Consider the following 16,360-nt stretch of genomic DNA (forward strand, 5'->3'; position numbering starts at 1 on the left):
GAGTCTCAGTCTCTGAGAATTAGGGGTTGGAGTAAACCATGAAATACATTCCTTCCTGATTTGTTGTCATCATTGTTTTTTCATATGGGTGTCGAGGGCAGCTCCCTTTTGAATCTGGATGCCTCTATGTTCTTCAGTGTATTCTGCACTTCCAGTGAAAAGCAAACCGTGCTGAATTTATGCTTCCCAGTGGACAGCCTAGTTAAAGTCATGCAGTGCTGCAGTGCCATATTTCAGTGTTGGCTCTTGACTCTTTCAGACATCCTTCAGCCGTGGCTTTACTAAGAACATGAAGCTGGAGGCGGTGAACCCCAGGAACCCTGCAGAGATATGTGTTGCTTCTGTCACCTCAGTTAAAGGACGGTTAATGTGGCTTCGCCTTGAAGGTACGTGATGTAAAGGCTGCTTGTGTTTGTGTGGTTCACTCAGACACTCTCTGAATTTTATCCTTCATCCTCTCCACAAAACTGCTTTATCCAGCCTTTCCATTTTATACACATCAACCAACATTACGTTATTAAAGAATTATCTTAGCCTGTTCTCTCCCTGAGGGAGCCACAAGAGCTTCCACCCTCCCATCCCTGTGGATTCTACCAGTGTGGTCTCCATTCATGACAGAAACCTCCTCCTTGCCATCATGATCGATCTCCATCTGGGAATGGATGTTTGCCTCGCTTGTGCAGCTGAGACTTCCACTGTGGTTCCCAACGTGCTCTCATGGGATCTCCTGTCCCCCTACAAATTCCATCCTCCTTCCCTCCCTCATTCGTTCACTCCTTTTTTGACGTAGGTCCATGAAACTTCTGCAATATATGCTCTTCTTCACCATGACCATCACATGCTCACATCTCTCCCTCCTTTGCTTGGGTAATTTCCTTTGCTGATCTAAGAGAGCTCTTGCAGGCAGCTCTATTATAGGGAGTTCGGAAAGCCATCATCCCATGGAGAACATCACCACGGTACAGGTGGTATTTAGGAGAGTGCTGTAAAACTAGCAGAACATGATACCATAGCAAAACTTCCATTTCCACCTTTCTTGAAAAGAGGTGTAGATGAGCTCATTTTTATGTGTTTTGCTCTTGGGACTTTCTTTCTCAATTCAACTGGGCAGAGACTTCTTAAGTAAGTGTAATTTAGAGCAACAGAGAGATTCTTCTTATTATGGCTTTAAAGCCAGTGTTATTTTTAAAGCCACCGAGAGCAGAAAGCCACACACAGGTAAGTATTTTGATGGGCACTGTGATAAACCAGAAAGTTGTTGTAAAATCCATTGTTGTCACAAAATAGGTTAATTTTTACCCATTTACCCATACTATTTTTTGAAGCTACTGGCTTCATCTGTAAGGGATATAAGAGCTCCACGTCCCTCTGAAATCAATAGTAATTGAGTCAGCATCAGCTGCAAATGTAATACACTTCTTTGCTTTCTTCTGAAGAATCATGAAAACATCAAAGGCACTTCTGGTGGCCTGTAGTTCTCCTCATCCCCAGTCTCTGTAAGATCTGTGCTTCTGCCTCTTGATGAATGCCAAGGCAAATGTGTTACCAGCCCCCATACAGACAAAAATCAACATCTTGCCGGAACCCTGCCATTTGCAAAACAAAATGCATTTGCCCAAGCTACCATGATGGTTCAGGGAGGTGTGATATTAAAATACCTCCACTCCTTTGCTTGCGGTCACTTGCTGATAGGTTGATACTGTGCAGATCTGCTCATGCCACTAGATGTTTCAAGGCATCGTTGAGATACTGGGCCGACGAAAGAGCAATATCTCTTAAACACTACGTACAACTCCAGGACGTATTACAATAATACAACGGCATGATAGCCTGGTGAGCTGGGAGGAAAGCGAGGTGCAGTCATAGTACAGAATCGTGGAAATCATTTCAGTTAGAAGACACCCTTGGGATCATCGAGTCCAACCATAACCTAACTCTAGTGACTCCACCACTGCCCTGGGCAGGCTGTTCCAGTGCCCGACAACCCTTTTTGGGAAGAATTTTTTCCTAATATCCAATCTAAACTTCCCCTGGTGCAACTTGAGGCCATTTCCTCTTGTCCTATCACTTGCTCCTTGGGAGAAGAGACCAACATCTTCTTCAACTCAGGGAGTAGTGTATGGTTTTGGTACTCCAGACTCCTAAGAGGAGGAAAGGTTGGGGAGAAATGAAGCTTGTGCTGAGCTCCAGCTTACAGAGTTGCCCTGCAGAGAGCAGAATCAAAAGGGAACAGAGCAAGTCTTCCCTTTGCTGAAGTCAGTGACAACTGCTTGCTCCATGGGAGCTCTGTAGCAGGGAGAGGGAGGAAAGGAGTCACCCATGTCTTCTCTGATGGCCCGTGGGGTCAATATGCTGGCTCACGAGTAATTCTGCTGAACTGCATTAAGTCTGGTCTGCTGTCAAGATTGTTTCTGCAAAAGCAGTTGAACCCTAGTTCTCAGAGCTTTATGAAGTTTATTTTGACCTTTCCAGGGTAAAACAGCTAGGAAAGGTTTAATGGGAGTACAAACCATAGTCTAGCATAGGATTTCAGGAAAGGACAGAGGAACAGGGGTCTTGACAAGAGGTTCTTGAAGAAATCCCATGTGAGATGAAGGCTCAAGTTTGATCTGCACAAAAGGAACCTCCTTTCCTCTGCAAAGTACTCAGCTCTCAGTGTTTTATTGCTGGAAGATGGTGAAAGCCAGATGGATACTAACTGTATTGCTTCATCATCACCCGGCACATCACCTTCAGCATCATACTGCATTGATTATAATAACCCAAGAAGTATTTCAGCGGCTGACAATGTGCAGTGCCATTTGTACAAGAGGAAAGGTCTCTAATCAAAGCCCTGAAATTTAGTAAACACATTGTCAGGTAGCCCAAAGTACCTCATCTGTGCTAGCAGCTTGCTCTAAAATATAATAGAGGCAGATGTTCTGCGGTGTTTAGCTCTATTCTATGGTAGACAAGGCTTTCCCAATGCTTTTGCAATAAATTCCATACTTGGGGGTTTATAACTCAATTGCTGCCTGAAGAGAGATTCCTCCTGACCTAAAGCTTGGCAGGGCAGATCGTTTGTGCTTCTTGTGTCTTCACTGTGAAGCCTCGTGGTTTGGGCTGGCAGGCATGTGGGGAGAGCAGAGCTGCAGCTGTGTGCCCAAATGCAGCAGAGATGGGAGATGTAGGAGAGCTGGGCTGTCATCCCTCTCCATCCCTGACGTATAGCTGTCACCCCACGCAGTTTGTCACCTCTGGTGAGGCCCCGTCTGGAGCACTGTGTCCAGTTCTGGGCTCTCCAGTTTAAGAAGCACAAGGAATTACTGGAGAGAGTCCAGCAGCAGCCATGAAGATGATGCAGGTTCTGGAGCATCTTTCTGATGAGGAGACTGAGAGAGCTGGGGCTGTTGAGCTGGAGAAGAGAAGCTGAGAGGGGATCTCATCAATGGTTATAAATATCTCAGGGTGGGTGTCAAGAGGATGGACCAGACTCTGTTCAGTGGTGCCCAACAACAGGATGAGGGGTAACGGGCACAGACTCAAGCACGGGAGGTTCCGTCTGAATATGAGGAGAAACTTCTTTACTTTGAGGTGCCAGAGCCTGGACCATGCTGCCCAGAGAGGTTGTGGAGTCTCCTTCTCTGGAGACATTCAAACCCACCTGGACACCTTCCTGTGTGATCTGTTCTGGTGAACCTGCTTTAGCAGGTGGGTTGGACTGGATGATCTCCAGAGGTCCCTTCCAACCCCAGCCATCCTGTGATTCTGTTTATCTCCAGTGTACAGAGCAGGTATGACATTGCATCTTTGTTTTTAGTAGAGCTATGTGCAGTAGCAAGCTTTGGTTGTTTTTGTTGTCTAAGATAACTGGTTGACTTGTGACTCAAGGTAGCAAAAGCTCATCTGCAACCTGCTCTGGACACAAGACAATTATTTTGGTAAAGAGCTGTAATCAACACTTGTTTGAAATTGATTTCTTACTAAGGCTCTTACCCAATTTATACCATCTGGTCAAGGAATCCGACCTATTTTGGCAGCTCCCCTTCTTAACTGGCAAAGTGCCTTCACTTTCATATGAAAATTTTATGGAGTTTGGGAATCCTTTATTTTGTATTATTTTTTTTTCCTGAACTGTAAGGTATTCAAAGGGACTTGGTGCTCATTAAACTTTTACCCATTACAGTGAATAGAAAGTGCTGTTTCTTGGATCTTTCAATCAACTAGTCCTCCAAGAGCCTGGATAGAGGGCAAGGAGATGGCCACACACTCCCACCTTGCTCCCCTCCCTCATCTCTTTCTCCCTGTCTTTTAATTACTTAAAGAATGTTTCTTACAACTTGTCATAAAAAACCCCCTGTGTGCATCTCCTTGTCTTTTGAATTCTGATATATAGATGCTTTATGCCTGTTTTATATCTCAAACAAAATGATCGGTAGTAAAAGGAAAGGATGCAAAAGACTGCAAAAACAAAAAGAAGTCTTCGCTGCTGTTGAAATACACGACCACAGTATGCACAGTGTTACACTAAAACTAAGCATTAAAAAAACCCCACTCTGCTTGCACAGTTGTAAAATAAATGTGGCTTGAACTGTGGCATTTTTTTTAGTCCATTAATACACTATTGTTTCTAAGTGATTATTTATATTCTGGTAGCACCAAGGCTCCCCAGCTACCATGGGAGCCCATTGCTGAAGACCTCGGGTCCCACCATCCATCATGGGCACGTCTGAAGCTTTCATTGTCACCCTCCCATTTTCACCGTTTGACAGCCCAAGCTGCGGCCATAAACCAGGACGCAGTAGTTAAGCAGCGTCGAGTTAGACGTGAGGGAACATTGCTTAATAAATCACGCTTTGTACAGTAGCAAAAGTCTGTAAACTTCAGGGCGAGCATTTAATGAGCAGCAGTATAGTTCCCCCGTGGTGGAAGAGAAGCACAGAGCTGATCCAAGGCTGTGCTCATCCCATCACTTCCTGCTTCTTTATTACTCATCATCTGCATTGTTAATTTTTACTGGTTCATTTTAGATTTTAAAGCCAAAGCATTCCTGGTATGAATTTATACAAGTAATAATGTTCAGTCTCTGTGCAGCTTAGGAATTTGAGGAAAACCCTCTTGCTAATCACTTCTCCAAGGAGGTTTTCCATAATTCTCCCTTTGAGAGTTTTCCAGAGTTGCTGCTCTGTTCTGCCCAGGATTTGTAGCAGGAGATGGATGTTTTCCTCACCCTATTTCCAGTCTCCCCGTTCTCTTCTTTTCCATTTAACATCTCAAGTCTTACAGACATTTCTTAGTCTGGGAGAATGTCAGCATAAAATGAAACTAATGAGTCTCAAACGAGCTGTTTTCTGCTTATATGAGTGAGGCCAAACGAATCAGTAAGATGTTGGAAGTGGAAGGCAGGGCTATCAATTGCCAGAAGGAAGAAGCATTACCAAGGAGGACAGAGTAGCTGTGAGCATGTTGTTCAAGAGGAGTAGTGATGTTGCAGGAGAACAGACATTATGGTGCTTCCTTCCTCATTTGGGTGGCTACAGCTGTAAACTTTAAAAACAAAATTTTCCTGCCACATTTATTGTTGTTTGCAAGCAAGGAAGTACATTTCATCTGTTTATTGGGTCAGAATGACACCATAGAACAGTTACAGTAATGAAAACCGTGGATTTTGCCACGTTTGGTGAAATTTTGGTGAGGACTGTGTTGGTGTCTTGCTCTGTTTAGGGCTTGCTCCATGTCTTACTCACTTCATGCATGTCTTGACACTGACTTCAGCAGTTCTCACATCAGATCCTTGGCTGGATTTGTGGTGTTAGCTGAAAATGCTCTGCCCACTGGAGAGTGCAGCTTTCATCAGGTTCAAACTGAGAAAGTGACCTCTTGATGCTTCCTCGTGGAGGGAAATGTTTTTTCAGGGAATACCAGGGGCTGAGACTTTGCATTGATGCTCAGCTGCTCATATGGGAAGGTTGTGTCCTGTATCATGTGCCTTCATCCCTTCCCCACCTCCCAGTGAAACAGAGACTATCTTCAGTGAACAATGCGTGAACACAATGCAGGACTCAGAGGAATACCACGAAGACATCCATGAATCTGTTCAGACACCATGATTTAATTTTTTTAAGTTATTTCCTCCAGCCGCACAAGCACCAGCACCTATTTTCCTGCTTCGTTTGGGTCTTCATACAACCACGCACACTCAGAGTGCAGCAAGTTTATTAATAGCGACGAGACGGATCCAAATGCTGCGTCTCAGCCTGGGTGCCATTCGCATCGCAAAGTTCAATTACTGTTTCAATTACACCGCAAGCCCTTGGTGAACATTCATTAGTGGGAAGTTCCCCGTAGTCGTGTAGCTGTGCGCAGCAAACGCTGCTGCATTAACCAGGAGGCGAAGATGCTGTAACAGATGCAAAGGCGAGGACGCTGCAGGGGAAGCTGCTGATCCTTTGGTCTCTTTTATTAGATTACCCCATGCTGGTGCTGGCACTATAGGTCCTAGGGTGGAAATGACAGAGGGGGGTGAACTTGCTGGCCAGGCACAGAACTGGAGTAACTAAACAGGATCTTGACTTGGGACCCAAAGCTGTTTTCAAATGACCTCGAAGCCAGTGGGAATATTTCCATTTGCTGCAATGGGCTTTGAGCGTGAGCCATGTAAACCAAGACAGGAGAGTGTCTTCTAAAGGATAATAACCAAACTGGAAGATAATTGCAAAGGTTTTCAGTGGGATTTTGGAGTCAGTGTTATGCCAGAGATCTTAGTGCATCTGTCCCAGCTGGGGTTTTTATACTGTTGCTCCCTCAGTGGGTGATCAGCTCATGTTTCATGTGCAGTGCGGTGCCCTAGAAGAATTCATGGCACCTCTAGACAGAAGGGTGGCCATCGCTCGCCCTTGAAAACAGCGACTCAAAGGGCACAACTGCACAAAACAGAAGTTTCAAGGGGGCACTGGGGCGTAAAGGTCTGTCACATTAGGTACCATCCTGTTGAAGCCCATATACACCCTGTTACCGTTAAGAGCAACCACCCAAAAAGTTCCGCTAAATTGCTTATGCAAAAAAAACCTGAGAGTCAATCAGGCCATCTTGGTGGGGAGATTCGTGCATGTTTAAGCATTCTGACTTTTGGCTGCTTCACTGCGCACCCTTACAGTGCTCTTAATGAGGATTTTCTCTGGAATCGCATTGTAAATGCAACAGCCTTATCATTGCTGTCTGAAAAATGGAAGATGAAATGATGCCTGATTTTGATGCAGGGAAGCAGATTTATTTTTATGTGTTCCATCATCTGGTTCCCTTGGTTCATGATGAATGCTTGAATGGCTCTGAGCTCAGTATTCCCATGTCTAAATTACATGATAAATTTGTATTTATAGGTTTACAGATGCCCTCTCCAGAGTACATAGTTGATGTAGAGTCTATGGACATTTTCCCTGTTGGCTGGTGTGAAGCGAATGCTTATAACCTGACTCCACCACACAAAACTGTTTGTAAGTACATGGAAACCTCAAGCAGCGTAGATATTACATCTACAGATTTATCAGAGAGTTTGTCTTATAGCTATAATCCAATTCTTGAAACCACCAGCCTAACTAGCAGACTAGTAACCAGGCTCTAAGTGTACTGTAATAAATAGTAATAAATCTAGTTAGTGACCAAACTCTGCAGCACTGGTATTATGCAATTTGTACTTGTCTGAGGGATAAGTCCCTCTAAAAATGGGATTGTTTGCACTAGGAAAGGCTGTTATGTGGTTTGGGATTGCAGTGTGGTTTGTGGGCTTGTGGTGGGGTTGTCAGACCAAAACCAGGTTCTGTTGTGCTGAGCCAAGTTCACCTGCCCCGCTGAGTGAATTAAGGACACAGGACCTCAAATTGGAAAAAAGAAACATAAAATACAGGGTGGAGTGGACATGAAGAGGCCGTCCATCCCTCTCCAAAAGAGGATCTGCTCCATCTGAATTGAGAAATATTTGCTGGCCCCCTGTGATGGAGTTTCTGCCCCTTCCCAGGGTATCTGTCCCGTTATTTCACTGCTCAGAGGTTTCCCTGGTGTTTAATTTAAATCTCTCCCAGAACAATTAAGCCTGTGGTGTTTTGTTCTGCCTCCAGTGCATATTAAGACCAAGTTCTTCCCTTTCCATTTGCATTTGAAGGCAGCTCATGAGTGCTCAGTGGCTGGGTGGTGTTCCGTTCCTCACAGAAACTATCCAGGCCTGATCTCAAGCCACCAGATGAAAATTAGCCTCACTGTTTATATTAATTAACATTTGAAAGGCAAATTTTAAAATGTGCCAACCCTTTTGAAGAGTTAAATATGCTTAAGTTAAAAATCAGGCAGCCGGGGCCTAATTTGGGAGAATACTGCTATGGCAACATTATGCAGCTTTATGGCAATTTATAGCTAGGGATAAATTATGCTGGAGGTAATCATGCTTGTAAAATGTAATTTTATCCATATGTGTTTCTGTATGGAAAAATATTTGTGTTTTTATTTTAATTTTTTTATACCGTTCCCATAAAACATGATATTAGCATTCCAGAGGAAAGATTAAGTGTATTATTACATCTTTAAAGTAGGTTTTAATGATGTAGTGACTTACTTAAAAAATACCAAGAAAAGATGGTGATAGTAATTAAGTACCATTTCATTGTGTTAGAAGTCATTTTATAGTCAGCGCATTTATATAGTTTTTTATGCATTATGGGTATGCTTTTTAGGATGGAAGAGTACAAAACTGGTGATTTTCTTCCTTGCTTCATTTTTGCAGTGCGAAGGAAGAGAAGAATTGCAGTTGTGCAACCAGAAAAGCAGTAAGTTTTTGTTTTTTAAGGTGGTATCTTTACAGTGATGCATCAGGTCTTCCAGGGGAGATAATAAACAGCAACTGAGTGACTTTGCTACTACCCAGGTACCACAGGAGAGTTGGCAAGGGGATTATTTTAAACTGAAAATATTTGTGAGCATGGTTAAAAGTCTTTGAAACAGAAATATTTTACTAGCTGGGACTGTATGGCCAGTGTCTGATGGCCAGTAAGGGATGCTTATGGAAGATGGACGTGCACCAGGAGGGCATTTCCCGATCTAGCCCTTGCAGTTTCTAGAAACTAGAATTTAAGGGATTTAAGTGTGAATATTTGCAGCCTGAAGGGCTGAAGCTCACAGACCAGAGTGTATTTTTGGAGGAGGGCTGGACCTGGCTCATTCTTCGGCAATATGCTGGCCCTGGGCTACGATAAACTGTGTGGAAGTGGGGTTGCATTTGAGGCATCCCCATTCCTCGCTCTGAGCAGGTCTTGGTGCATCTCTTGGTCCATCCTGAAGGCTGGTTCTGCCCCTTTGCCTTGTCTGACGCTATTAAATACACCGAATTGCTGTTTAACAGGTTACCATCCACAGTGCCTGTTGAGAAAATACCTCATGACCTCTGCCCGATTCCTCAGCCCGACACAACAGGTGAGGTTGCTCGGCACCAGCAGGATCCTTATTTCAAGGACCTGTTGCCTGTATGGAGGGGGATGACCCCAAAAAGGGAGTGAGAGTGTCATACGGGTGGGGAGATGGGACCACGTCCCCAGGGGGTGTAAGGTGATGTGGACCCACCAACATCGCAAAGAGTTTATGATGGACAGCATGTGAGGGTCTGGTCCTCCATGTGTGAGCATCGTATCTTGCTGGGGTTATCAGAGTTCCCCTGCAGCTTGCCCATTCCAGCTAATGATATTAGGACCGGACTAACGAAACTCTGGTGGAGATGGATGTGACTTTTTAATTGGCATCAGTGAAATTGCTTGTACCAGGACTTAATGGGTCCCTGTGTTAGCATCAGGACTGTGTGGCATGGCTGCTACTTCTGCTAAAGTAAATTTTTCCTCCCCTTTAGCTCTGAGAATGCAATATTCATCCGGTTAATTGCATAGACTCTGCAGGAGGGGCAGGATTTAACTCACTTTATTTCACAGACTGCAAAGCGTGCGTTGTCATCTGAGCCAACATCCCAGGGCTCTCTTACAATCAAATGGGGAGAAACAGGCTCTTTTTGGGTATGATAACCAAAAAATGGATAACCACTTGGATAGCACATGAACTGCATTTAGAAGTACCCATTTCGCTTCCTGGGATATGAAGTAGCCCAGGGTAATTAGCCCAGATGAAGAAAACTGTTCTGTAGTTCCACGTTGGGTCTGGGCAATGGCACCTCAGTGCTTACCGGGTTGGACAGTAGATCAATGGGGGTTTGTTGAGCCCTCCACCTGAATTTCCACCCTGAGCCTATTCCGTTTTTGTGAGAGCACCCAATACATTCCCTGTCTGGCAAGTTGCAACTTAGTCTTTCCCATTTGTCTCCAATGCAAGCTATGGAAGAGCTTTGGGTCACATTACGAATAAAATCCATTCCTGATTCTCCTTTTGGGAGGGTCTGCAGACAAATTAGTTACTATTAAAAGCAATTGCTTTTCCCATGTTGGATAGATTTGAGTAGCAGAGGCTTCTCTACCCCCTTTCCCAGGAGAGACTTCTTTGTGCCTCATTTACTCTTCTTCCCTCCTTCCCGCATCTAGGAGGAAGAAAAAGGGCTCCTAATTTATTGTACAGAAGTGCTACATGCACGTCAATGCTACTTTCTCCTTGCAGGCACCATCAATGGGAGATACTGCTGCCCCCAGCTCTACATCAACCACCGCTGCTTCTCAGGTCCATATTTAAACAAAGGCAGAATAGCAGAGCTACCTCAGTCTGTCGGGCCTGGCAAGTGCGTGCTGGTCCTCAAAGAGGTATGGATCAGCTATCTTTTGGGGGGATTTCAGGAGAAAGCATGGGTCATGGGTTGCCAGGTCCAGAATCTGAAAAAAACACACCTAGAATTGTCCTGGAGCTATGTATTGGTTTACATAACTCAAAACTTCAAGCTGGGAAGAGAGGGTAGGTATATGCTTTGTGGGTTTTGATGGGAGAGGTGACATTTTTGAAATGTGGGGAGTTTGTGGTTGGGAGCAAGTTTCATCTAACTGTGTGCAACAGAATTAATGTTCTGACCAGAGTCATCCCCAAAGAGGACCTCTGTGATTATTGACATCAACCTGTTTCTTCACATCCATGCTGCTGTTAGGCTAGCAAATTTAGAATCATAGAACCATTTCAGTTGGAAGAGACCTTTGGGATCACTGAGTCCAACCATAACCTAACTCTGGCACTAAACCATGTCCCTAAGAACCTCATATAAATGCCTTTTAAACCCCCTCTGGGATGGTGACTCCACCACTGCCCTGGACAGCCTGTTCCAATGCCCAACAACCCTTTCTGTGAAGGAATTTTCCCTATTGTCCAACCTGAGCCTCCCCTGGTGCAACTTGAGGCCATGTCCTCTTATCCTGTCCCTTGTTACTTGAGAGAAGAGACCAACACCCTCCATGCTACCACCTCCTTTCAGGCAGTTGTAGAGAGTGAGAAGGTCTCCCCTCAGCTCCTGTCCTCAAGGAGTGCTTGATGTGAAGGAAGGGCTCCTTCTGCCCTTGGGGGAAAAGCATGGGAACTTCTAGGTCTCCATTTATCAGATGTGTTTGCAAGACCCTCAGTACTCAGCTCAGGATGATTGCAGTTGTCTGAAACAAGATGAATCCCAGCTCTTAACCTAAGCACTGAAAAGGTGAGATTCCTCCCACATCACCCACCACTTTTGAAAGCACGTCTGTACTGTACTGCCGAGTGACTTCTGTGTCCCCATTCACCTCCACATCACCTATATGCACTGCTTCATCCACAGCAGCACATGAAGAGAGCACAATAATCCAGCTGCCTGTGAAGGTGGGACACTTGGGTCTCAAAGGAACAAGTCAAAAGTAGCCCGCAGCAGAATGCAGGATAAACTGGTTGCAGAGCAGAAGTTGACAGCTGCTAGATTTGAAAGCAAGTCCATAGTGTCTTGCTGATGGGGAGTGTTAACAATCTGCTGCCACTTGAAAAACAGGCAATGAAAAAGCAACGTGGGGGAAACATGAAGCAGGCACAGGCAATACTTATGCTAATGTTTCTTCCTCTTTTCCTCATGGAATTTGGATTTTGAAAACATAAGCAGTGAAAAGCTTCTGCCAGGTCCTCCCGTAGTGTCTTAGGACTTTGCTGCATAGACTGACCTCAGCTTCTCCAGATTCCTAACAATGGGACCAATTACCAACTGTGGAAAACAGCCCGAGTTTCCTACAGGAAGCCTGTTTTCTTTTGCTGTGCCTTTTCACAGATACACCTGGGTGATACACCTGGTTCATATCAACTACTGATGAGATGAGGGAGGTGTCAGCAGCTCAAAGAACCATGGACGATGTGGAGGATAGGGGTACCCAGCACATGGAGAAGGGAAGGAGTGGCAAAGACGACACCCCTACATTGATACCACAGAATCATAGAATGGTTTGGGTTGGAAGGGACCTTCACAGCTCATCCAGCACAACCCCTGCCATGAGCAGGGACATCTTCACCAGCTCAGGTTGCTCAGAGCCCCGTCCAGCCTGGCCTGGGATGTTTCCAGGGATGGTTCATCCACCACCTCTCTGGGCAAGCTGGGCCAGGTTCTCACCACCCACAGTGTAAAAAAATTTCTTCCTCATGTCTGTCCTGAACCTGTCCTCCTTTAGTTTAAAACCATCACCCCTCATCCTATCACAACAGGCCCTGCTAAAAAGTCTGTTCCCATCTTTCTTACAGGCCCCTTTTAAGTCCAGAAAGGCCACAATAAGATCTCCCCGGAGCTTCTCTTCTCCAGCTGAACACCCCAGCTCTCTCAGCCTGTCCTCCCAGCAGAGCTGTTCCTGCCTCGGATCATTCCTGTGGCTCCTCTGGCCCCTCTCCAACAGGTCCATGTGTGTCCTGTGCTGAGGACCCAGAGCTGGACCAGCACTGCAGGGGGGTCTCACCAGAGCGGAGCAGAGGGGCAGAATCACCTCCCTGACCTGCTGCCCACTCTCCTTATGGTGCAGCCCAGGACACCATTGGCCTTCTGGGCTGCAAGTGCACATGGCAGGGTCATGTCCAATCTTCCATCCACCAGCACATCTGAGTCGTTCTCCACAGGGCTGTTCTCAATCCCTTAATCCCCTAGCCTGCCTCGATACCAGGGCTTGCCCCAACCCAGGTGCAGGACCTTGCACTTGGCCTTGTTGAACCTCATGAAGATCTGTAACAGCTGCCAGGGTACCAAAAAGGGCTGCAGAGCTGAGTGGTGAGAGCAGTACAGGAGATGTTTCCTCCAGCCCAAGACCACAGCCACAAGGCATTGCACAGCTGATGAGTTCACAAGGGTCCCCAACCCTCTGAACCCAAACTCAGTGCTGAGCTTGATGCTTTTGTCTTGCTTTACATCCGCTGACAATGTGGCCTCAAGACTGCAAATGCATTATAATTATCTCTCTTCCACTATATAGGAAAATTGCAGGCCATTGTAAATTATGCATCAGCATAACTTGTCTGGAATAGATAAATTATGCATAGGCTTTACTTCGGCAACACACAGGGGAGGGTGGGAAAGACAACTCAAAACAACGGCTATGAAGGAAAAGCAGAGTCAGTAGAAGTCTGGTGAGAGCTGTTTAAATCACCATGGTCTCCAGCTGCAACTCACTGCCCTTAGAGATGCTCTAGTAAAAACCTGTGCTGGTCGCCAGCCAGGTCACAGTGGGCAGTAGTCTCCATGGTGGAGATCTTGCTCTCTTTGGCACTGATGGAAACTCCAGACTAAAAACAGCTGGACAACTTAGTCCTACGCCATTCCTTGTCCTGGATTAGCACTAAAGCAAGAAAAGACCAGATGTCCTCTCCCCAGTAGCACCAGGTGGTGGGAGACCTTGGTCCTGGCTGGATGCTGAGGGAGTATTATGGCTTCCCATCCTCTGCCTTCCTTCACATACAGTTCACGAGGGATGTAATAAAAGATGTGGCACAACTGGAGTCCATGAAGCTCCTCAGCCCTCATTTCCCACAAGGTCTTGCCCTTCCTTAGCTCAGTCACTGGTGCAGTGAATCACAGAATCATTTGGTTGGAAGAGACCCCTCAAGACTGAGTCCAACCATTAATCCAACACTGGCACTAAACCATGTCCTAAGAACCTCATCTGTGTGTCTTTTAAACCCTTCCAGGGATGGTGACTCCACCACTGCCCTGGGCAGCCTGTTCCAATGCATGACAGCCCTTTATGTGAAGAAATTTTTCCTAATATCCCATCTGAACCTCCCCTGGTCAACTTGAGGCCATTTCCTCTTGTCCTATCACTTGCTACTTGGGAGAAGAGACCACCACCCTCCACGCTCCAACCTCCTTTCAGGTAGTTGTAGAGAGCGAGAAGGTCTTCCCTCAGCCTCTTTTTTTTGAAGGATCATCCTGGATCCAGCTCCAGACAACCTGGTGCTACTGGCCTGCATGCTGGTAGTGAGATAGCTGTGGGTCAGTACTGCCTGGCTCTGGATTACACAAGGTTGGGAGATACCCTTGTAGTGTGGAGTAGGAACACCTTCCGTTTGAGTAGTCTGGGCTGTTGTCACCTGGGGTGTTGGGACAAAAGCAGAGCAGATAGGTTTGCTTTTGTGCAGCACCTCTTTTCCAAAAGAACAGGCGTTTCTGCCGAGTTCTGTGTTGTTAGTGCATCTCCCTGATTTCTGCCCAGTTGCTTTGTCTTAGTGTTGGGTTCAGAGGTTGTGAGCTCAGCAGAAGGAAGCTGCTAAGGTGCCTTGCAGAATGGCAGCCTGTGAGCAACATTTCCCAGGAAAATCTTGTTAGCAATTGAACTTATTTGGTAGTATGTTCAAAAATACTGATTTAAATTCTGTTTGTGTTCATGTATCCTTGCATCCGTAAGAGCCTTAGGTGAGCGAAAAGTAACTCTTGTGTTATCTAGCACCAAACGTATTTTTTTAAGCTTGGCTGTTCATTATTCCTGGTGCCAGCACAAGTCTCTGATGAGACTGGTGGTTTATTGTGGTTTTCTTCATCCCAAGAGGCAAGTGAGGTGGTAATGCCTGTTAATAGCTGCAAATCTTATCTCATTCCTGAGATGCTTGTTTGGAAAATAAGTTGAAACTTAGAGCCAAATACAGTGAAGACATCAACTATTGCCATCCAGCAACTGCAGCTGGGCTGCGAAATTGTCACTGTGTATTAACTAAGATACAGAATAAATGCTAAATTGAAGTTAAATTAAAATAAACACATTGTCAACTTTGGATTAAGTTCTTGGGTCAGAATGTAAAAATAAAAAGTCTTAACAGTTCTTCCACCCATGCCAACAACACTGTTTAGCTAAAATGAGACATGTTTTTAAGCCTTCAGATGATCTATAACTCAGCATATTTTAGGGGAATATGCTGTAAGGATTAATTAGCCTCATTGCTTACTGTTCTTACTATTTTTAAGATACTTTGTTCATTCTCTATTTAAAAAGTAAATGGACTTAAAAGTAATGTGACTGTCCAGCTGAAGCAAACAGGAGGAATCAGCCAGCATTTGTGAAGGAAGGCTATTGCACTGTGCAACTGGATTATTTTGGAGCACAGCATCACTTCCTAGGAGAAATTTGCATAATTAAATCATGGCGCTAAGAAAATTAAGTAGCTTGTGCTGAGCCTTAGGTGTATGATTGAGCCAGGCTGATAGTGTTATCTCCAGTAATCAGGTATGATGTTGGAATGGCAGAAACCTTCTATAGTCTGGAAGGACAAATTGCATTTCTGAAAGAGGATTCACTAACATCCTCTTCAGGACTACTCTGTGGACTTCAGTTCATCTCTAGTGGTTCCTTCAATTTAGGAACTGGCTATTGATATTTTTGAAATGTCATGGACTATTGTAAACGTGTCAACAGTCCTACAGCCTTGACTGTGGCAAAAGCTCAGTTCTGGGTGCTTGATCTTCTAATGAAGAAATCCCAAAGAATTCTGTTTTTCCTTCCCTTTCTGTCCTACAGACATGTCATTATTCCAAGGAAAATAAAATAACTTTTTATTTTCCTGCCTGAGGCTGTCCTGGGAGTCAGGGTCTATCCTGGTATGTAAAAGATGTGGGCTCACTTCTCAGAAAGAGGAGGGAAATTTAGTTTCTCCTCACAAGGATGCTGATCTTGAACATTAGGAGAAGTGTAATGGTATTTTAAACCGCAGTTCATCAGTGATGTCTCCTGAGAAAGCTTCATCCAGCGTTGGGAACATTAATGAATAGTGGTGGAGAGGTGGGAAATGTGTGAATACCAAAAACCTATGATGGGAAGAAAGGTGCTGAACTGCCCGATGGCATCAGGCACGTCTAAACCTGTTATTGGCCTCTGGAAGATCCAGTTCCAGGGTCAGAGGCATCTACAGTTGGACTCGATGATTTTAATGGTCTTTTCCAACCTCA

The 16,360-nt window shown here is 45.1% G+C and overlaps 1 protein-coding gene across 3 annotated transcripts in view; it reads left to right on the forward strand.

The window, feature by feature from the left end:
- Positions 1-16,360, forward strand: part of SFMBT2 (Scm like with four mbt domains 2) — a 128,586-nt gene that overhangs the window by 88,125 nt on the left and 24,101 nt on the right. For all 3 annotated transcript variants that reach the window (XM_065855554.2, XM_071803535.1, XM_071803536.1), the window contains 5 exons: positions 260-386; positions 7,359-7,472; positions 8,753-8,795; positions 9,368-9,438; positions 10,618-10,757. In XM_065855554.2, coding sequence (XP_065711626.1) covers positions 260-386; positions 7,359-7,472; positions 8,753-8,795; positions 9,368-9,438; positions 10,618-10,757 — 495 coding nt within the window. The remainder of the gene's footprint in view (positions 1-259; positions 387-7,358; positions 7,473-8,752; positions 8,796-9,367; positions 9,439-10,617; positions 10,758-16,360) is intronic.

Source organism: Patagioenas fasciata, chromosome 1 (assembly GCF_037038585.1).
Source record: "Patagioenas fasciata isolate bPatFas1 chromosome 1, bPatFas1.hap1, whole genome shotgun sequence".
In the NCBI taxonomy this organism is placed as follows: Eukaryota; Metazoa; Chordata; class Aves; order Columbiformes; family Columbidae; genus Patagioenas; species Patagioenas fasciata.